Source organism: Vombatus ursinus, unplaced genomic scaffold, assembly GCF_900497805.2.
Source record: "Vombatus ursinus unplaced genomic scaffold, bare-nosed wombat genome assembly UNPS02014801.1, whole genome shotgun sequence".
NCBI classification, from domain to species: Eukaryota; Metazoa; Chordata; class Mammalia; order Diprotodontia; family Vombatidae; genus Vombatus; species Vombatus ursinus.
In genome coordinates, this window is record NW_020954579.1 from 8,502,783 (window position 1) to 8,525,896 (window position 23,114).

Genomic DNA, 23,114 nt, shown 5'->3' on the forward strand with positions numbered 1-23,114 from the left:
ACCTGAGTTCAAATCTGGTCTCAGACACCTAACATTTACTAGCTGTGTGACCCTGGGCAAGTTATTTAACCCCAATTGCTTCATCAAAAAAAAAAAAAAGAAAGAAAGAAAAGAATGTTATAGAAAGGCTAGCTATTATTATTAAGTCAAATTTCTAAACTTAAATGGAAGACTACATTTTTCCCTATGGAGTTTCATATTGTTAAATTCTATTCATCCTCTTTGTTTATATATTTGTAGTCTGAGTTTGACCCACACGTGTAAAAATCATTCCTTACATGTAATATTCAATTTTTCTGCCTTAACAATAAATTCTTGTAATAAAATTGGATGAAATATAAAATTCAAGGCAGCTGATTTGAGTTTGTAAGTATGGTTGGTTTTTAAATGGTTTACCTTTATTTAACCTGCTGCTCTGGTTTAATAATATTCTACATTGAATTGGGCATGCAACTAAAAAACCTAGAAAAAGAACAGACTAAAAATCCACAATTAAACACCAAATTGTAAATACTGAAAACAAGGGTGAGATTAATAAAATTGAAAGCTAAAAAAATGAACCAATAAATAAAACTGGAGGGGAGGGACAGCTAGGTGGCACAGTGGATAGAGCATCGGCCCTGGAGTCAGAAGGACCTGAGTTCAAATCTGGCCACACTCACTAGCTGTGTGACTCTGGGCAAGTCACTTAATCCCAATCGCCTACCCAATAAATAAATAAATAAATAAAATAAAATGAGGATCTGGTTTTATTAGAAAATCAACAACATAGATAAATCCTTGGTTAATTTGACTTAAAAAATGAAAGAAGAAAACCAAATACTAACAAAAATGAAAAAAAGTGAATGCACCACTAATGAAGATGAAATTAAAGCAATTATTAGGGGTTATTTTGCCCAATTATGTGTCAGTAAAACTGACAATCTAAGTGAAAAGGAAGAATATTTACAAAAATGTAAACTACCCAGATTAGCAGAAGAGGAAATAGAATACTCCAATAACCCTGTCTTAGAAAAAGAAATTGAACATGCTATCAATAAATTCCCAAAATTAAAATCTCTAGGACTAGATGGATTGACAACTGAATTCTACCAAACATTTAACAAACAATTTACCCCAATACCATATAAACTATTTGAAAAAATAGGTAAAGAAAGAGTTCTACCAAATTCCTTTTATGATACAAATATGGTTTTGATATCTATGGTCTTGAGAGCAAAAACAGAGAAAGAAAACTATAGGCCAATTTCCTCAATGAATATTGATTCAAAATTTTTAAATAAAATACTATCAAGAAGCTAGTATATATTACAGCAATATATCACAAAGATCATACACTATGACCAGGTAGGATCTATATCATGAATGCAAGGCTGGTTCAATATTAGGAAAACTATCAGCATAACTGACCACATCAATAATAATAACAATAAAAATCATATGATTGTATCAGTAGATACAGAAAAAGCCTTTGGAAAAAATACAACACACATTCCTATTAAAAATACTAGGATGCATAGGAATCAATGGAGCCATTCTTAAAATGATAAGCTGTATCTATCTAAAACCAAGAACAAGCATTATCTATAATGGAGATAAACTAGAAGCCTTTCCAATAAGATCAGGAGTAAAGCAAAGATGTCCTTTATCACCACTGTCCTTCAATATTGTACTAGAAAAACTAACTATAGCAGTAAGACAATAAAAAGAAATTGAAAGAATAAGAATAGGCAATGAGAACACAAAATTATTACTACTTGCAGATGATATGATGAAATACTTAGAGAACTCTAGAGAATCAAGTAAAAACTGATTGAAACAATGAACAACTTCAGCAAAGTTGCAGCATACAAAATAAACCCACATAAATCATGAGCATTTCTATATACTAGAAACAAAACCCAGCAGGAAGATATGGAAAGAGAAATTCCATTTAAAATAGCTGCAGACAATATAAAATACTTGGAAGTCTACCTGCCAAGACAAACCAAGGGAATATATGAACACAATTACAAAACATTTTCACAGAAACGAAGACAGATTTAAACAATTGGAGAAATATTAATTGCTCATGGTAGGCCAGGCCAGTAGGATAAAAATGACAATTCTACCTAAATTAATTTACTTATTCAGTGTCATACCAACCAAAGAATTATTTTATAGAGCTAGATAAAATAGAAAAACAAAAGGTCAAGAATATGAAAGGAATCAATGAAAATAAATGTTAAGGAAGGCAACCTAGCAGTTCCAGATTTCAAACTCTATTACAAAGTGGTAATCATGAAAACAATCTAGCACTGGCTAAGAGAAAGAGAAGTAGATCAGTGGAATAGATTAGGTATACAATCAAGAGACAGTAGTAAAATACCACAGTAATCTAGTGTTTGATAAACCCAAAGATCCAAGTTTTTGGGATAAATATTCAATATTTGACAAAAGTTGCTGGGAAAACTGGAAAGCAGTTTGGCAGAGACTAGGCATAGAGTAACCGCTCACACCATGTACCAAGACAAAGTCAAAATGGATAAATGACTTAGACATAGAGCGTGATATCATAAGTAAATTAGGGAAGCATTGAAAAATGTACCTGTCAGATCTATGGATAAGGGAAGAGTTTATGACCAAACAAGAGACAGAGGGGATTACAGGAAGTAAAATAGGTAATTTTGATTACATGAAATTAAAAAGCTTTTACATAAACGAAACAAATGCAGCCAGAATAGAAGGAAAACAGGAAACTGGGGGGAAATTTTTGCACCAAGTTTCTCTGATAAAGGCTTCATTTCTCAAATATCAGGGAACTGAGCTAAATTTGTCAAACGAAGAGCCATTCCCTAGTTGATAAATGCTCAAAGGATATGAACAGGCACTTCTCAGAAAAAGAAATTAGAGCTGCCAATAGTCAAATGAAAAAATGTTCTAAATCACTACGGATTAGAGAAATGCAAGTTAAAATAACCCTGAGATACTTCACACCTATCAGATTGGCTAAAATGACAGAAAAGGAAAATGACTCATGCTGGAGGGGATGTGGAAAAACTGGGACACTAATGCATTGTTGGTGAAGTTGTGAACCAGTCCAACCATTCTGGAGAATAATTTGGAATTATGCCTGAAGGGCTATAAAGGTGTGCATACCTTTTGACCCAGAACCACCACAACTAAGTTTATAATCCAAAGAGATCAAAGAAAGAGAAAAAGGACATATCCATACAAAAATATTTATAGCAGATTTTTTTTGTGGTGGCAAAGGACTGGAAATTGAGAGGATGCCCATCAAATGGGGAATGGCTAAACAAGCTGTGGTATATGATTATGACAGAATACCATTGTGCTATCAGAAATGACAAGCAGGATGGCTTGAGAAAAACCTGGGAAGATTTATATGTACTTATGCAAAGTGATATGAGCAGAACCAGGACAACATTGTCTGCAATAACAACAATATTGTCTGGAAGACTTAGCTACTTTGATCAAGACAATGATCCAAGACAGGTCTGAAGGACCCATCATGAAAAATGCTGTCCACCTCCAGAGGAAGAACTGAGGGAACTCTGAATGCACATTGAAGCATACTTTTTTATTTTAACTTTCTTTATTTTTATTGTTTTATTTTGTTGGTGTCTTTCTTTTTTTTTCCTTTCTTTTTGTGAAGCAATTGGGGTTAAGTGAGTTGCCCAGGGTCACACAGCTAGTATCTGGTCTGAGACCGGATTTGAACTCAGGTCCTGCTGACTCCAGGGCCAGTGCTCTATCTACTGCGCCACCTAGCTGCCCCTTGCTTGTGTTTTCTTTTGCAACATGACTAATATGGAAATATATTTTGCATGACTCCACATGCATAACTGAAATCAAATTGCTTGCTTTTGTAGAATTAAAAAAATATATAAATTCCACTCAACTTCAAATTTGTCTATATTTCTTGGATCCTGCCAGCAAGTGTGTTATAGTTACCCCTCCAGGCTTTGTGCTCTTGATAACTATTCCTTTATCTAAGTCATTTTTTTTTTTTGCTTTTTTGGTGAGGCGATCGAGGTTAAGTGACTTGCCCAAGGTCACACAGCTAGTAAGTGTTAAGTGTCTGAGGCTGGATTTGAACTTAGGTCCTCCTGACTCCAAGGCCAGAGCTCTATTCACTGTGCCACCTAGCTGCCCCTCTTTTATCTGAGTCATTGACAAAAATGTTAAATAATACAGGACCAAGCATAAATCCTTGAGGCACCCCTGTAGAGTTGTTGAGTCATTTCAGTCATATCTGACTCTTTGTGACCCCTTGTGGGGTTTTGTTGGCAAAGATGCTAGAAGGTTTGCCATTTCCTTCCCCAGCTCATTTTACAGATGAGGAAACTGAGGCAAACAAGGTTAAATGACTAGCCCAGGATCACACAGCTGCTAATAAGTGTCTGAGGCCAGATTTGAAGTCAGAAAGATGAGTTTTCCTAACTCCAGGTCCAGCATTCTATCTCCTTCGCCACCTACCTACCCCACTTCACTAGAGACCAGCTTCCAAATTAACTTCAAGCCATTAGTGAATAGTCTTAAACTTTAGCCATTCAACCAGTACAGAATCTATCTAACTGCATTGAGGTCTAGCTCACATCTCTCTATCTTTTCTCCAGGAATAACATGAGAGATTTCATCAGATGCTTTGCTAAAATATAGGTAATCTCTATCTGTAGCATTTCTTTACTCTCATAACCCTATGGAAAAGGAAAATGATGTTAGTCTGGCATGACTCATTTATGAAAAAGCCATACTGATTCTTTGATTACTGTTTCCTTTTCTAGACATTCACTAGCCATCCCTTTAGTAATATGATCTAGAATTTTGATAGCAATCCAAATCAGGTTCACTGGCCTCTAGTTTTCAGACTCCATTCTCCTTCCACCCCTCCTTTTTTTATTTTTATTTTTGGAAAGCAGGACATTTGTTCCTTTCTGATATTGAACTGATTTATGCTATGGTGGAACGCTTAGAAGGATTGACTCTACCAAATGTTCGAATGAAACTGCTCTAGAATTTGGTTCCTCTCACAGGGATATTTTACTGTATTGATCTGATAAGAGGCATCCTAATGTGACAGAAAGAACACTGGATTTGGACCCAGGGGAATCTGTGTTGGAATCTTGGCTTTGCCACTCCCTACCTGTGTGACCTTAGACAAGTCTCTCTTCTCCGAGTCACAGTTCCTCATCAGTAAAATAAATGAATTGTATTAGATGATCTTTAAGGTACCTTCCAGGTATAAATTCTGTGATTTTTGTGATGTGAGAGCCTCTCTGACCTTCCCAGACTAAATTATAAAGTTCCATTGTTGCTTCCTGATAAGTGATACTCTCCATTTTGATGATGCCTTTATACTGACAACCATAGCACCCACAATGCTACATTTGCTATAAGAACTTTACTAGCCTATTCTACATCATTTATTTACTTTCAAAACCTGTAAGTGGCACAGTGCTGGGCTTAGAGTAAGGAAATCTTGAGTCCAAATCAAGCCTCAAACACTTAGCAGATGTGTGACACTGGGCAAGTCACTTAATCCTCTTTTTACTTGACTTTCCTCATCTGTAAAATGGGGATAATAACAGCACCTACCTCCCAGGGTTGATGTGAGGATCAAATAAGACAAGATTTGTACAGAGCTTAGCACAGTGTCAGGTACATAGTAGGTGCTAAAGAAATACTATTATTAGCCTCAATTTTCTCACCTGTAAAGTGGGAATCATAGTATTACTACCATGTAGTTGTGGGAAAAGATGTTCTATTGGACATCTCTACTTTGATATACATGAGAATCTCAGATTCAACATATCCAAAATGGAACTCATTTCCTCCAAAATTCATCTTTTCTCCATTTCTCCATTTCTCCACTTCAGTCAATGGTGAGTGAACTCAGGAAGATAAGTCTTCCTGATTCCAGTCACCCCGTTCCACAATGTAGGATTCTTCCTTGTCTGTCAAATTCCTATATCCAGTCGCTTGGTGGGTCTGATCTCACCTCTACAACATGTCGCCTCTTTCCCTTTATTTCTATTCAAATGGCCACCAAGCATGCTAGTTCAGGCCCTTATACACCCCTCTCCTAGGCTACTGAAGGAGCTTTCTAATCAGTCTTCTTGCATCCAGGCTCTTTCTTTTCTCGTGCTATTTCCATCTACATGCCAAATTGATATTCTTGAAAACAAAGATGTGAACCTAGATCTGATTGCTTACCATCTCAGGAAGGAGGGGAGGAGAAGGAGAGATGGAATTTGGAACTCAAAATTTCAAAAAAATGTTAAAAAAATTTTGTAACTTAATTGGAGTGGGAAATAAAATATTATATATTAAAAAACCCCAAAGATGTGACCACATCACCGTCCCTCATCCCCATACTCAAAAAACTTCTATGGCTCATTATTTACCTCTAGGATAAAACACCAGGCCTTTAGCCTGGTATTTAATGCCCTTTATCATTTGGTTCCCACCTATCTTTCCAGTCTTATCTCATCTTACTTCATATACTTTCCATTCCAACCAAATTGTCCTGCTGGCTGCTCCCCACACAGGTCATTCATCTGCCACTTCCATGCCATGGCACAAGTGGTCTCCCCATGTTTTGAATGCATCCCCTCATCCCCTCTCTCTTGTAGACTTCTTAGGTTCCTTCAAAGCAGGGGCCATGTCTTCTTCAAGACCTTTCCTAAGACCTCCAGTTCTGAGCATGCTGTCCCTCATCAAATTACTTTACATTTACTTACTTGGGGACCTGTTGTATCCTCCAGTAGAAGTTAGCTCCCTGAGGACAGGGACTGATATTGGTTTGTTTGGGGTTTTTTTTTTTTGTCTTTGTATTTTTGGCCCTTGGCACAGTACCTGGCACATAATAGAGCTTCATAAATATTGAATTAAAAGTCTTATATAAATGTGTCCTATGGTTAGTACCACCATTATTCCCCTACTAGACAAGAAACTCCTTGAGCACAGGACCACGTCTACCTTTGTATCTTCCAGCAAGAGACAGAAAGGGGAAGGAAGTAGAAGGGCTGTGTGCAAAAGAGGCACCTAATAAATGTTTGCAGTACTTGTTATTTCACTTTGTCTTCTGTCTTTTTCCCACATCTATCTGTGTGTCCTTTGATGAGGAACTATCTAAAAGCAACAAAGTATGCCTATATAACTCCCTCTGTGTTATTTCAGACCAAAGCACTTATTTTTGTTTAGTCCTTTCAGTCGTGTCCAACTCTCTGTGACCCCATTTGGGGTTTTCTTGGCCAAGATACTAGAGGTATTTGCCATTTCCTTCTCCAGCTCATTTTACAGATGAGGAAACTGAGGCAAACAGGGTTGTGTGACTTGCCCAGGGTCACACAGCTAGGAAGTGTCTGAAGCTGGATTTGAACTCAGGTCTTCCTAACTCCAAGGCCAGCATTCAATCCATATCTCTACCTAGCTGCCACCAAGCCATGGACAAATATGCATTAAAGGAAGTCTTTGACAACCTGTTTCCAGTCTCAAGGTATGTGCTCATGGTATTTCTCCCTGCACCCTGCTTTCCCCCCACCCCAAAGAAACAAACACATCACCCCTGGAGTCAGAAGGTCTAGATTCAAATCTCACCTCTGACATTAACTACCTGTGTGACCTTGGGCAAGTCACCTCACTTCCTTGGGCCTCAGTTTCCTTATCTATGAAATGGGGGAGGGGCACTGGATAAGATGTCCTCTGAAGTTCCTTCCAGCTCTAAATCATCTAAAATCCTATGATCCTTGACCCTCTCTTCTATCTCCCAGTGATTTATTTCAGTGCACTCTTTTTTCTGCGCTCCTATCAATACCACACAATTGGATATGTAGTTCATCTCTAGGTTAAAGCTTTCTGAGGGCAGTGGCCTCTGATTCAGTCCATAAACATTCATTGAATAGTGATTCAGTTCTGTTCCAGACCATCACCACTGCACTAGTCATACTTTCTTCCCTTCCCATCTTGACCCCTGGTGAACCCATCCAACCACATGCCATCTTCTTTTCTTTAGTCTGTTGCCCCCTCATCCTTTCCTGATCTTGTCCCGCCAATCCTCAGTCCTGGATTATTCCCACCATCTCCTTCATTCTGCTCATGTGCTGCTTAACAAAAATGAAGAAAATCACAAAGCCATGCTGACTGAGTCCACTACAAATTTATGTTCCATAATCTCAACTGGGCACTCTCCACTGCAAGGCAATCAATCCTTTTATACATTCCCCATCGACTCACTCTCCCACTCACCTTTTCTAAGCCTTTTCATAACTCCTCAAATCTCCCTTGGTTCTCTGTCTCCCTACCCACTTCAAGCCTTTCATTTGAGAATCTTGCCTTATATTTCACTAAAAAAATTGAGGACATTAGCCTAGAATGAATTAGAGGTACCTCTTCTCTCTCCTCATCTCATGTCACTCACTCTTGGTGGTAGAATGATACATTTTTAGTCACAACTAACAGGACACAAGTTTGTTTTGCTTGATTATACTTAGTTTATAAGGGAGGAATTTAATTTGGGGGCAGGGAGTGTTCAGAGGACTGGCATGAGGTGATAGTAAGGCAAAAACAAAAAGAAAGAAAAGAGTATTACAAATTACAAAAATACAGAGAAGAAGCAGAAGTAACTTCAGAAGGGGACAAAGACAATAAAGTATTGGCATTACCATATTATATTTTTTTAAAAAAATAAGCTGTACATGATATATTCTGATTTCATAAACAATCTTCTTTTTTCTGCCATTTATATATAGTGATATTCATGTTTGTTGATGACTAAGTTCATAATAAAGAAAATTGGTTTTGTTTTAAAAGGCCCCTTTAGCTTGACCCTTAAAAGGAGCAAAGAGATCCAATTAGTGGAATTGAGGGGGGATGATCATTCCAGGGGTGGAGGATAGCCAGAGGCACAGATACTGAAGATGCAATACTGTGCACTGGGAATAACAAGTGGGTCATTTTGGTGGAGTTTAGAGCTTGTCAGAGGGAGTAACATGCAGCCAGCCTGGAAAGACAGTCTAGAGCCAGATTGTGAAGGACTTCAAAGGGGCTTGTATTGAACTGTGCTGAAAATGGGTAGCCACTGAAGCTTCTTGAGAAGACTAGTGACACGGTTAGACCTGCACTTTGGAAATATCGCTTTGGCAGCTCTTTGGAGATTAGAGTGGTGAGAGGCTGGATGCAGAGAGACCAGGTGAGAGGTGATAAGGGTGGTTGTAGCGTGAGTTGAGAGAAGGGACAGATACAAGAGATATGGAAGAGATAGAATTGACAACATCTGGCAATTGATCAGATGTAGGTAATATGAAGAGCAGAGAATGACTCACTCCTAGGTGGAGCAGCAGATAGAATGCCTGGGTCTGGAGTCAAGGGGTTCAAATCCAGCCTCAGATACTTAATGGCTGTGTGACCTTGGACAGGTCACTTAACCCGGTTTGCCTCAGTTTCCTCATATGTAAAATGAGCTGGAGAAGGAAATGGCAAACCACTCAAGAACCTTTGCCAAGAAAAACCCAAATGGAGTCACAAAGAGTCATACAGGACTGGGTAACAACAACAGGTTAGAAACTGGGGAGACTGGAAGAATGATGATGCCCTCAACAGGAATAGGGAAGTTAGGAGGGGTGGATTAGGGAGAAAGACATTGTGTTTTGCCATGGACTTGTTAGGTTTGAGATGACCACAGAACATCCAAGTGGAGATGTTAAGCAGGCAGTTGGAGATGAGAGATTAGAGCTCAGGCTAGAGCTAAGGCTAGATATCTACACAGAGGGGATAGCTGAATCCATGAGAGCTGGTAAGATCATCAAGAGAAAAGAAACCTGGGACACACTCATACAAGGGGGTGGGACACAGACAAAAATCCTATAAAGGAGACTGAGAAGGATGGGTTCCCAGAAGCCCACCACAGAACAGCGTCACAAATAGTCAGGGAGGACAGAGTATCTGGAAGCAGTGAGTGATCAGTAGTGTCCAATGCTGGGGGAAAGTCAAGAAGAATGGGGAGTGAGAAAAGACGATTGTCATTGGTGACCTTGAACAGCTTCAGTTAAATGCTGCCTCGTCTTTGTGTATACCCCTCACTGTTTAGCACAGTGCTGGGCACCTAGGAGACACTCATTAAAGACCGAGCTGCCTGAATACCTTTGAATTTGCCCTGGCAAGCCTGACTGCAGACAGTGAGTGGACATGGGCTGATCAAATATTCATAAAATGCCTACTATGTTACAAGCACCTTAGTAGGTGCTGGGATGAAGGCTGACCCAACGAGCCCACATCCTGCTGCTTCAAATACGACCCCTTCTTGAAAAGAGAAACAGCTGGGACAGATCTATCATCTCTGTTCTCCAAACTGCCCTGTACCTCCTTGGGATGGGGTGCAGGGGGGAATACTTTCAAACTTAGGGATGTGGAACTCTGGGATGAAGCAGAAAAATGAGAGAGACACACACAGAGAGGTCATTTTTTATTTATATCTACTAAAGACTGAACTAAAATAAGAGAAGTTTCACTTTCCTTCTTTCATAACCCTTCCTCCTATCGCTGAGGAAGTGAGGGACTGGGGAATTTGGGTGTAGAGTGTTGCATAAGCAATCAGATTGGTTTTGACTTACTGAACTTTTTTTTTTCTTTTAATAAGCTTTCTTATGAAGGAAAATTGCTGCATGGGGGAAGGAATATGTTTCTAAACAAAAGCTGTAATTAAAATTAAAAAGAAAAAAAGGAAATTGGTTTTCATCTGCAACTGAGAGGATGGAGATTAGCTTTATAAACTCCTCCCACTCAGGCTATCCCTTAGTATTCTACTGAATGATCAAAGAGGAGGATGCAGTCTTCTTTAAATAGGAGAGATCTAATCTTCCCACTTCCTGAAGTATGAAAGAAAAGACATCTTTCTTAAAAGCAGGGCAACCTCAGCAGTGACCTGCTAAGTGAGATGTGAGATGTGAGTGACTGTGAGTCTTATACTTTTCATTTATATAAAAGGGCTTTTAGGGTTGTGAGGACTAAAAGATACAGCATAGGTAAGCTTTTTGGTGAATCTTAAAGCTATATTATATATAATATAATTACATGTTATATAATTATAGATTATAGATTATACCTCATATAATTATGTTATTTAATCATATATTATATAAATGCTAACTATTACTATTGTTGTTATTGTTTTCTGACCCTCAAGATGATCTAGCCCTTTGAGGTATGTCAGATATGATTGGCCGTGTTTAACAGATGACAACAAATAAGACTTAGCGAAGTTAAATGCCTTACTCGTGTAGTCTTCCGGCAGAGCCAGAATGAGAACCCATTGGTTTTGACTCCAGGACCACAGCTCTCTTCTATTAGCCCTCAGTCAATAGTTCCCTCCGTCTGGGGGTCCACAATCTTTCTGGAGGAGGCCCCTCCTCCCCTAGGAGGGAAATAGCCAGTTGCCTGAAGGTAGGGTAGGGCAGGGGTAGAAACACTCCTACCCTCCGGCATAGCTGGCATAGCTGGGCACAGACCCGTCTTGACAAACAGCCTGATAGTCTGCGGTTACTTCTCATTATGAAAGGAACTGTAGTCTGAATGGGGAGAACCTGAGGGTTGCCACCGCCACTCTTGGTGGGACTGGGGTGAGTATGGCACCAGGTGGGGGTGGGGGCTGGGTGAGGCGTGAGAAAGAATTTATCAGACATCTGCTTGCACAGAACGTCTAACCCTATTCCTCTCCCTTCAGTTCTTTTCCCTGTCTCTTTGCAAGGGAACTGGGGCGGGGGGACCTCTACAGATGTGCTCAACAATATAGATGTCAAGACTCTGGACTATTCAGATACGCTGGGCTCGCGGTAGTTAGCCAGAAGGGAAGCCAGGCAGGGGGACCTGCTGCTCCCCTTTACTCTCCTCCTCCATGAAAACTTCAATCACAGAGCTCTACGTCCCCTCATGTACGTCTCCAATTTTCGGGCATTTTGGAGTCTCCCCAGGTTAGCATCAAATCCTCACCCGGCGCATCACTCTACACTGACCACACGGGGGCAGGCTATCCTCGATAGCTACTGCATTGCAAAAGGAAAAGCGTATGGGGCTGAAAGAGAACTGACAGTAGGATGAGGGGCAAAGGAGGGCTGGGAAGGGGAAGGAGAGATAGGAGAGAGTGAGTAGGAGGTTAGGGAGGGGGAAAGACAGGAGAAGGAGAGAAGGGAAAGATGGAGCTAAAAAGGGAGATGGAAGGAGGAGGGGAAAATTGGAGGGAGGAGCAGAGACTGGGAGCAAGTAATTGGGAGAGTGGGAAAATGGGTGGGAAGACGAAGGGAAGGAGCAGCCTGGGTCCTTAGGCTTCCACAGGAGGATTTTCAGGAGAGGTCACTCACTGCCCAGCTCCTCCCCATCAGGCCCCCGCAGCTCCCACTCCCTGGGTACCTTCTCTTTGGGAAGCTCGCCTCGCACGTCTTGGATAGACTCATAGATGTTCTCCGAGTCGCTCCGGCTCTGGGGGAGAGGCCGGCCCTGGGCGAGGGGCCGGGGGCTGACCCAGGAGCCCGCCACGCTGCAAGCCTTGTAGGACCCCGAGCTCCCCAGGAGCCCAGAGATGGGCACGACTGCTGTCCTAGCCAGGTCGTCTAAAGACTGTGCCGACCTGATGGGGGCTGCGGGTCGGAGGTAGAGGGTGGCGGGGAGGCCTGGGGCCAGACTGCTCCGCTTGCCAGCATCGCGGCGCCGCCCGGGGCTGTGGAAGGAGCTGAAGCGGCCCAGGGCGCCCGCCGTGTGCTCCGCAGGGCTCCCGGAGTCGCCACTCGACGGGGCGGGCGCGGTCTCTGCGGGGATGCTCACGAATTTGTAATCGTATGTGAGAGGTTCCGGGGCGCAGGTGGCCGGGGCGGCGGCGGGTAAGGGCATCTGGGGAGAGGCCGGGTCTTTGGGGGAGCTGAGCCGCGGCAGCTCCCGCACATACTGCGCGGGCAGGTAGAAGGGACGGCTGCCAGGATCCCGCCGCACATGCCACCAATGCTCGGTGCTCCGCCGCAGCAGCTGGTAGCGCTCATTGGGCCGAATGCTGATGCGCCGTCCATCCTTCCCGGTGTACTCGAAGGCATGCTCTACCAAAACGTACTCGTCACCCGGGCCATCCGCTGTCTCCATCCCGGCCCCAGCCTGGGTTCTCGGCCCTCTCCAACAGCTTCGCTACCCTACCGAGAGGGGAGCGGAGAAGTTAGGGACAGTAGGACAGAAGTGAAAGAGGGAGGAGATACAAGGAGCACTATCAACGGAGCCTCAGTTTCCTTGTATGTCAAATAAGAAGCACAATCCTTTGGGTTGCCCCTTTGGGGCAGCGGTAGTATCAAGCATCAGGGTTAGAGATTTCGACTGTAGCAGCCCCACCCAAAGAGAAGGGAAGGCCCCTCAGCTCCACCCCTCGTCGTCTGTGACCTGGGCACCTGCAAGCACGTGGGAAGGAGCAGCAGTGGCAGGAACCGAGGGGAGGGGATGCCCAATTCTGCCTTGCTCTGCTGGCCTTCTGACTCAGGGGAAACCGGTTCTCTCGGTTTCTCATCCCGGGGCGGTGGCTCGACAGCATCACCATAAACATGAACCCGGAGCCTAGGACCGCCCCGAGAAGGCCTATGGCACGCCGCTGGACAGCTTCTGCGCTGAGAGTGACCACTCATGCTACCCTCTTTTATTAGCAGGACCCCAGGACGTAGTCCCTTGGGATCTTCCTAGCTGGGGAAACCACTTGAATACAATTAAGTTGTGAATTGTGCGGTGTCCCAGCAGCTAAGTCAGGTAGTGAAAGCGCATGGAGAGGCACTCGACCTCCACCCCCTCCCTGGTGCCTGAATGCAGGGACAGTCTTTCTCAGAAGGATGGCCAGCTTGCCTTCAGGAGTGACCATGAGTAAGCAATGGTAGCTAATGCCATCTTTTCATACTGTCTCCCATGGAAATGACGATCTAAATCCCCCTCCCCCAAGCTGGGCAGTCCCATGCCACAGAGGAAGGGCTGGAACAGAGCCTCGATGTGGGGGAAGAAGAGGAAAATATGGGAGGGGGAGAAAGAGGCGGATCCTGACATCCTGCGACTACCGTGACCCTTTCCTATGTAGGCCATGAGTCAATGTCACAGACTGAAAAAGCCTCAGCGCCTCTGGGCTGTGCACTGACCACACCTTTTCCTGCCCAACAAAGGTGGCTCCGTACTGGCAGGTTGGACATGCAGAGGACTGTTGAGACCTGGGAACTTGAATGAAGGAATGAATATCTGAACTTCCCACAGCTTTCCTCCCCAACCTTCCCGGGGAGAGGGATTGTAGGGTAAACTGAGGCACTGAGCGGGAGGGGAGCATAGCCAGATTTAGCCAGCAGGGGGACCAAACCAGTTGTGCTTCCATGAGTCCTGGTCTTTTCCCTACTTCCCCCATTCCTTCCCATCTCCCTCTGTATCCATCAGAAACTTACTGGGAAAAGGCTGGCCACTTTGGGAACCCATGAGCTAGACTGAGATGAGTTTCAGAGGTGACTGGCTCGAAAGCAAGTCAGGCTTCTGACATCTGAGCAGATCAGTCTGAATGCCGAGAGTGGGGCCTAGAAGGAAGAGGAAAGGTAAGGAAGGGAAAGAGGAGCCCCTCATCCCAAGCCAAAACTACAGGCTAAGGAGCAACCCCTTCCCCCAAAGTTATACCTTGGGAAAAAGGAAAAGGCTGATGCAGCCGAGGTGCATCCCCTTTCTTCCTGTATATGCCTCCTTCCGTCCTCATCCCCAGAACAGGTCTTGAGCTTAGGGTGATCACAAAGGGGCCCCCTCAGATCGGGGAGACCTTTAGGAACCTGGTCTCTGTTAGGTTCCATTGAGGAGTAGTCCTAGGTTGGGCCAGACCAGCTTGTCTCTGAATGTCTGGGGGAATGGGGTGTGTGATAATGGGAGAGAGGAACAGGGGCAACATTGAGCTAGGGGAGCTAGGACTCTGGGAAAGAAGTTTAAGAGATTTAAGACTGAGAACTCAATTTTTTCCTTCCTCTAACTCATTGGCAGGGGTGGGGAGGGGGAGAAATAGATGGGTCAACAAGTTGTTGGAGTGAAGGGTAAAATTTCAGTGCCACCCCCACCCTTGGCCTGCTGGGTCCCTAGGGGTGAGACTGGAGTGAGCATGACAGGCAGAATCTCCATCCCAACCCCCTTGCCCAGGCCTGTCCCCTCAGCCTCAAGGGGTGGGGAGACCCAAGGGACTTGCTAGTCAGAGACCCAGTGGGATGTCAGCAGAACACTCAAAACTGAAAGCTCACATGCAGAATAGAATAACATATTTTGCATCCAATTCAACGTCAAATCAGGCACTTCCTCAATTCCTGGCTCCCCTTTTAGCTGTGCTCTTAGCAAGGTTCCCCTAAGACCCTCCACAGGGCCCCATTTTACAATTTTCCTCGTCTCTGCTAAGTCAGGTTGGGGTTGGCAAGGAAAATTGGTTAGCTTCCAGCTCATTGTGTGAGACAGCTCCCTCCCCCGGTCTGGGGGTGGGGAAAGAGCAAGGGTGTGAAGAAGTGTGTATGTAAGTGCAAGTGATGGTCATTAAAGATGGGGGGGGCAGAAGAAAGCACTGGGGGTGGGATTGGGGGAAGGTCCCTGTATTGCTCCTGCACTAAAGAAACTAGGAATAGCCCCCAGTAGGAGCCAGGGAGGGTATGAGTTTCCCAAAGGTTGTTCAGCATAAGAGGAACTGAGCAGATTAGATGAGTATGTGTCATCACCTCCCTCCCACCTCCAGCTATCTAGAAGCAATGGAGAGTGATGGATTAGGATCCATGGGCCAGCACCCCACTATGTTTACGGAAGCTGGATTCCAGGTTCTTCTGCCTCCCTTCCACGCTCCTTGTCTGTCAAGAGCCCCTGGTCCCCCTCCCCACCCCCACACAGTTTCACTGCCTTCTTCTCTGTACCCCCTACCCTTTTCTTTCACTCTACTCCCTCTGTTCTCTTCTTCCTCTTAAACCTTCATCACCCTCCCCCCTTCTCTTCTACCCCCCATTTTTTCTTCCTGCTGATCTACAACCTCACCATCTCAGGGAGCTCTGGAGTCTGAACTGACATCTTCCAGTCTAACCTATAACTGCTCGGTGCAAACTGCTCGGAGCTCCTGGGGAGATTGGGAGGGGGGAGGAGGTGCTGTTACTTGCAGTTTCCCCAGCGTGGCTTGGATTGGGGTCCCAAAGTGGTTCTTAGGGCTGTGCCTCCTCTTCCTCTCTGGTCCCTGAGAAGGATCCTCCCCCTCCCCTCTCAACACAGACACCCAAACTGTGCTGCCAGGTCCCCGAACTCACCTGGACTAGACGACCGAGAGCTGGCTGGCTGGCTCCCTCCCTCCCTTTCTTTCTCACTTGCTCACTCCCTCGTTTCCTGTTGAACAATATAGAGAGTGGAGTCACCGGAGGAGAGCGCCCAGCATACTTCCTCCTAAACTGGGGACTGCGGCTGCTGGGAGAGACAATCCCCGGCGTCCTTGCTTCCTGTCCCTGCTGGGCCAGCCCTCCCTGGGCTGAAACCTCAACCACACCTGGGCTTTTCCCCAGAAGTGAGTAGAATGAGGGAAGAGGATTTGTCCCTTTGCTAAAGATGAGTACACACTCCTCTCTCTCTCTCTCTCTCTCTCTCTCTCACACACACACACACACACACACACACACACACACACACACACGACAGAACCTTTCCCATCCCCTCTTCCATCCAGAGCCTTCCTGCCCCCCCCATAGTTCCAGAACCTGGGGGGCTCTGTGGTTCTCCTCACTGTGCTATTGAACTTTCACCAAAATACTAATAGTTGCTACTTACATAGCATTCTAAGGTTGCAAAAAGCTTTTAATAATGAATAAGCTACCATTTATATATTGTATTTATAATAGCTCTTCAAGGTTTACAAAGTGCTTTACATATGTTGCTATCTCATTTGATTCCCATATACTATCTAATTTAAGCCCCCAAATAATTCTGTGAGCAAAGTAGTCCTGTCCATCTTACAGATGAAGAAACTGAGGCTCAGAAAGGTTAAGGGACTTGCCTTTGTTCCTGAGTTCAAGGGACATTGACGCAGGATTCAAACCCATGATTATTGACTTCAGGTCAAGTATGATTTCTGCTGCTCTAACCCCTAAGCCTTACTAGAGTCTCCCTCTAGTAAGGGAAGAGTCCCCACCCCTTTAAAAAAATTTCACAAGGGTCTCACAAGTGTATCCCTGTTCACTTTATCAGTGCTGAAAAAAGGTAGTGTCGTATAGTAGCTGCCTGGTCTCTCGTCCACATAATAGGCTACACTTTAAGTTTTCAAAAATACAGCAATTCTAGGTAGTGCTAGTAACATTATCCTCATTTTACAGATGAAGAAACTGAGGCATAGAGAGGTTAAGTGATTTGCCTGGGACCACATGGTGTCAGAGCTGGGATAAGAACCCAGATCTTCTGAATTCAAGTCTGGATAGAATGATTTCTGTCTTTACATAATATCTGATGCCTGTCAATCCTTTCAATTTGGAAAAAGCATTAGCTCTCAAGTTAGAGAAACTAGATTCAAATATCAGCTCTAGTGCTGACCACCTGTGTGACTTTGGACAACTCACCTAACCTCTCTGGGTTTCAGTATTCTCAACTGCAAAGCAAAGGGGTTGTTTTATATGATCTCTAAGGTCTCTCCCAGCTCATAATCCTATAATCCCATGACTTTATAGGAGATTGACTGGAGTCCTGAGCTGCCTACAGGCTGACTAGGGGTATGGAAGGGGGCCAGGTTCCTTTGCTGGATGGTGCTCTGGCCCATCCTGTTGTCTTCTTTCCCCATTCATCTTAACACCCACTCCCCACTCCCATTGTTCCTTGGGATCCAATAACATGGGAGTTGGATACAATTCAGTAAGAATTTATTAAGTGCCTACTATGTTCCGGGAACTGTACTGGGTTCTGGCAACACAAAAATAAAAATGAAACAGTGTAAAGGGGATGGTGTGGCAGTGTTACGGTTTGTGCAATCACTTTTTTGTCTCCCATCCTACTACTGGCTTCCCTGGTTATAAAAGAAAAAGAAAACAAACAAACAACAATATATATAAAAAAATCTCCCTTCACTCTGGGAAGTAGTATCAAAGGATCTGTAATTCTTTTGATCTTTTTGTTAGCTCAGAACTTGTAGCCAAAGACAATGCTTCTGGCAAAGCACTTCGGCCTTAGAGGAGTTAACACTGTGTATAAAGACAAAGTACACATTTAAAATAAAGAAAGGTAAACTCTCCTCTAGTGGGGAGGAAAAGGTTTTAGGTTTCCTTGAAGGTGCTCAAGGGGGAAAAGGAAATAGAGAGTTGTCACCCTAGTGAACGTTAGTAGTCCTGGGTTAGGGGATGACAGCAACACTGCTTTGGTCCTGACTGTCCCTGATTGACCCAAACGGCCTCAGTTCCAGCATCCTAGTCCCTTCCTTTGTTGTGGCTGCCCCTGTCTATGGTTCCCCTTTCCTGGCTCCACAGGGCTTCTTATAGTTTCCCCTTCTCTAGCTCCAGGGGTCTTCTATTTGTCCCATCAAGCGCTGGTTTCCTCTGAGTCTGTTTCTGGACTCAGTGTGGGTTCCTCTGTGAAATCAAGTTGCTTGGACAGGATGAAATGACTTTGAAAGGTCACCATGAGGCATGGCCTCTCATTCTTCATCCTCTCTAGTTTCTTCCTTTCTGATTGACTCAAGGAATTAATTTGAACCTCGTGACCTCTAGTGTGGATGCATCATTGACAATTCCATACCTCATTTCAGCTCTTTTTCCTGGGAATAGCTCTTGGACTTCCAAAGACCACTCCTTTAAATTCTTCTTTCAGTTAAACATTTGTTGTCCCCAGCAAATCAACTAGAGTACCCTTGGCAAAATCCACAGTTCCAAATTCTAGGTAACACTTCCTCAAGCATGGTCCTTGAAGCCTTGTACAAGAGTCTCAGAAAAGTCCAATGTGGATAAATCTGCAAGCCTGGAAACCTCCATTTCCAGCCTCATTATACACATTACTCCCCTTCTCACACTCTAGTCCAGCCAAACTGGCATGTTCTTCCTCATGGTACTCCATCTCTCATCTCCATGAATTTGTATAAACTGTTCCTCATGCCTGGAATGTTCTCTTCTTAGAATTCCCAGCTTCCTTCAAGGTTCAGCTCAATCATCACATCAAGACTTTCCTGATTACCTCCCTCCCAGCTTCCCCTCTCCCCTTATATTTATTTTGTTGTTATTCAGTCGTGTCTGACTCATTGTGTCCCACTCTTCATGACCCCATTTGGGGTTTTGTTGGCAGAGATACTGGAGTAGTTTGCCATTTTCTTCTCTAGCTCACTTTACAGATGAGGAAACCGAGGCAAACAGGGTGAAGTGACTTGCCCAGGGTCACACAGCTAGTAAGTGTCTGAAGCAAGCTTTGAACTCAGTAAGAAGATACCTCCTGACTGCAGGCCTGGCACTCTAACCACTGTGCCACCTAACTGCCCCTATTTATTCTTTACTTACCAGCAAATGCACCTGTTGTCTCTCTCGGATAGGTTGTAAGCTCTCTGAGGTCAGGGATCACTTCTGTATGCATCCTGAGTGCCTAATACAGTGCCTGACACAAAAGAAATTGCTTAAGAAATGCCTTTTGAATAACCGAAGCTGCAGAGAGTAGCTCTTTCCTCCTCAGGGCTCTTTTCCGAGGTGAAAATGGGAAAGGGGACTTCCCAAAAAGACCACAGTCACTTCCTCTGTTGAAGGAATCTTTGGGCAGCAAGTGATAATTTGGCCAACAAGTCCTGACTTCCAAGGCGGAGAGGTCTCCGTAGTGTCACCAGACCCTTACCCCTTCATCCAAGCACCCTACAGGGTAGTCTTCCAGATACCCTCCCTAGCTACTCTGGTGTTCACTCTCCATATATAGTCATGCAGTGTTTTAATGAAGAGATAGATGAAACTCCCAATCATAATGCATCTCTTTAGGGGAGAGGATCTGGGGAGCAAGCAGTGTCTTACAGGGACCTCCTACACCTAGCTTGTGAATGAGGAACTTCAAGTTTGAAGCTAAATCTTAGGGAAGAGAAAGTCTATGTTTCAGGGTAAAGTCACTCTACAACTTTTTTCCCCCCTGTGTTAACTAGACTGTGGGTAGTGGGTAATGGTAGCGGTGGGGAAGAGAGCCTTCACTGATGAATAGATTGGGTGACAGCTTCACTGAAGCAGGGGGGAAGACAGCACCTGATTCATATTTCTCTTTCCCTTTCCCATTACATGATTTCCTTTTGTCCTCAAGGATGTGACTCCCACCCCCAGCCCAAGCCTGCAGTACACACCCTGACTCCCACCAAGAAAAGCGGATGGAGCTTGAAACAGATATTTGCCTAGCCACAGCCCCCACTTCTCCCAGCCTGGATAGACAGAGAGGAACTAGGCTGAGGAAGCAACGGTCAGTCTATTCACTTTTCATCTAGAGAATAAAATCTTTTCCCTGGGGGGCAGTGAGGTGGTGCAGTGGATAGAGCTCCAGCCTTGGAGTCAGGAGGACCTGAGTTCAAATCTGACATCAGACATTTGACACTTACTAGCTGTGTGACCCTGAGCAAGTCACTTAATCCCAGTTGCCTCACCAAAAAGCAAAAAGAAAACAAAAACAAAAAAACAACCTTTTCCCCACTCTTACTCATCTTTCTCACCCCAGGATGGACCACTTTCATCTCCAGATATTCTAGGGCCTTAGGTTAAAAGGGAAACATCCTAGAAGGCTAGGGTGGAGATTGGGCTGGTGGTTGGTGTCCTTTGAAACTTGCCCTCTTTCTAGCTGGTAGGGGAATCCACTCTTTACCCCTCCCAAACACACACACACTACTGGTGGGCAAGGCATTCCCCCACCAATGTCTGTTACACATTTTTTAGAAGCAGGACTGGGCAGGGAGCCCTCTGAACCAAGTAGTTCCCAAAGTGTCTCCCACCCCGTTCTTGTCAGTTTATTGATCTTACTGATATGGGCACCCTCTTCTAACCTCAGGCTGATCAGTTCTGAACAGAATCCTTCCCTAAATCCTCCAGATGACTCACCCAATGCACTAGAGGCTTTCCTCTGGTACATCTCATATTTCCTGTACATTAAGTGTAGCACTTGGGTTGTCCAGCTGCTCTATTTCCTTTTGGCAAAATGATGACTGAAAGTCCAAAGGATGGGACCAGTCCCTACAGACAGAGTCAATCTAATAATCAATATTAGGGACCTACCTACTACACGTAAGATATTGGGATTAAGACAAAATGAATACTCCTCTGCCCTCCTCACTTGCCGACAAAGAACTTATGTTCTTGGGGGTCAGGGGAGTGGAAGGATGGTTCTAACATGTAAGCAGATAAGCACGTACATGATAAATTAAAGAGAACAGTAATAACAAAGAGGATCAAAGACTTCCCATAGATGACACCTAGGGTGCACCTTGAAACAATCAGGGGAGGAGAGCATTCCAGGGACAGAGACCAATCTGTACAACAGTACTATAGGGAGGAGCAGTGAGTCTGGCAACTCAACTTCAGTGTGACTGAAAATCCCACGAAGGGGAGCAGTAGAGAATAAGCCTGGGATTGGGGATAGGGTTAGGGAAGGAGCATTAGAATCCGTAGATTGTATCATGCTGAGTTATTTGATCCTCCATGCAACAGGGACACACACTGAAGGTTTTGGCAACTGTGTGGGGAGGCAGAGCTGAAGAAGGGAAGACAGACCGACTGGAAGCTGCAGGTCCAAGACACTGTTCTCATAGTCTGGCAGAGGGAGCCAGGCCCTGCAGGAAGATGCTGGCTTTTCTAATGGAGAGATTTCCGGGAAAGACCTCACCTGGGGAATTGGTAGCCTTTCTCATTTGCCTGAAGTCCCATATCCTTGGAAGCCAGCATTATCACTATGACACTGACTCACAGACTCTTCCCTATGGAGAATCAAACACTGCCTCAAGCTTGCCAGGCCAAATCCCTAACCTCCCTCGGCCTCAGTCCTGTAAAATGTGGTTAATTCTGCACCGTGAAAGAGCTTCAGACCGGGGAGACCTGGGTCCAGGTCTCATCTTTGACATGTCTCATGTGACATTTGGACAGTTTATTCTCTCTTTCTAGACCTGTTTCCTCTTCTCTAAACTGCACAGGCTGTGAGAGAAGCACTTTGTAAACCATCTACTTTATTCTAGTTATACAGTGAATGAACAGAATGAATTAAAAAACATTAAATACTTACTTTGTGCCAAAGGCTGGCAATACTAACAGAAAAGCTGACGGTCTCTGCTCTCAAGCGACTCACACTCTAAGACAACACATAAGAAAACTCAGATGCCGTGCAGATGGACAGGTCCAGAAAGCTTAAGGGTGCACTGGTGGGGTGAATGGGGGAAAGGGAATGAGCATTTATATAGGGCCTACTGTGTGCCAGGCACCATGTTAAGAGCTTTTTTTTTTTTTTTTTTTTTACAAATATCTCATCTGATCCTCACAACCCTGTGAGGTAGGTGCTATTATAGTCCCCATTTTGCAGTTAAGGAAACTTGAGGCAGAGGTTAAGTGACTTGCCCAGGGAAACATAGCTACCATAGACTCAGGTCTACCAGATTCCAGGCTCAACCACTTATCCACCAAGTCACCAGCTGCCTCCGGGGAAGGCCCAGAGTTTCTCAGGTTACATTCGTCTAACAGTCTGGAGGGCACTGAGGTGGAACAGATGGTAAGGGCTGGAGGGCTTCACGAGGCCATGGCAGGGCAGGCTTGGTGATACACCATCTTGCCACAAGAACAGTTGGAGACTCCCATCTCATCCAAGCTGTGTGAGCAGTCAAGTGGTCTGGATGGATTCTAGGGGGCTCACAGGCAGGATGACAGTACCCTCAGTGATCTACCCAGCAAATGAGGGCAGAGATGTCACCTCAGAAGCCATTAATGGCAATCCCCTCATTTGTAGGTTGATGAAACTGATGCCCAGAGTTTAAGTGAATTGGCCAAGGTCATGCAGGAGATGAAACAGGAACTCAGCTTCCGCTGAAAACATGCCCTGATTGTCTGTGATTTCAATCCTTCCTCACTTTTAATGGCACCTGTCTTTCCCTTCCCATGGCTCTCATTTTCTTT

The 23,114-nt window shown here is 44.4% G+C and overlaps 1 protein-coding gene across 1 annotated transcript in view; it reads right to left on the minus strand.

Annotated features, from left to right (window-relative positions):
• ARHGAP27 (Rho GTPase activating protein 27) overlaps positions 1-22,436 on the minus strand; it is a 71,566-nt gene extending 49,130 nt beyond the window's left edge. The window contains exons 1-4 of the mRNA XM_027872780.1: positions 22,234-22,436; positions 16,299-16,374; positions 14,442-14,567; positions 12,406-13,172 (exon numbers count right to left, since the gene is read on the minus strand). Of these exons, the coding sequence (XP_027728581.1) occupies positions 12,406-13,125 (720 nt within the window). The 5' untranslated portion in view covers positions 13,126-13,172; positions 14,442-14,567; positions 16,299-16,374; positions 22,234-22,436. The remainder of the gene's footprint in view (positions 1-12,405; positions 13,173-14,441; positions 14,568-16,298; positions 16,375-22,233) is intronic.
• Between the last annotated feature and the right edge of the window lie 678 nt (positions 22,437-23,114).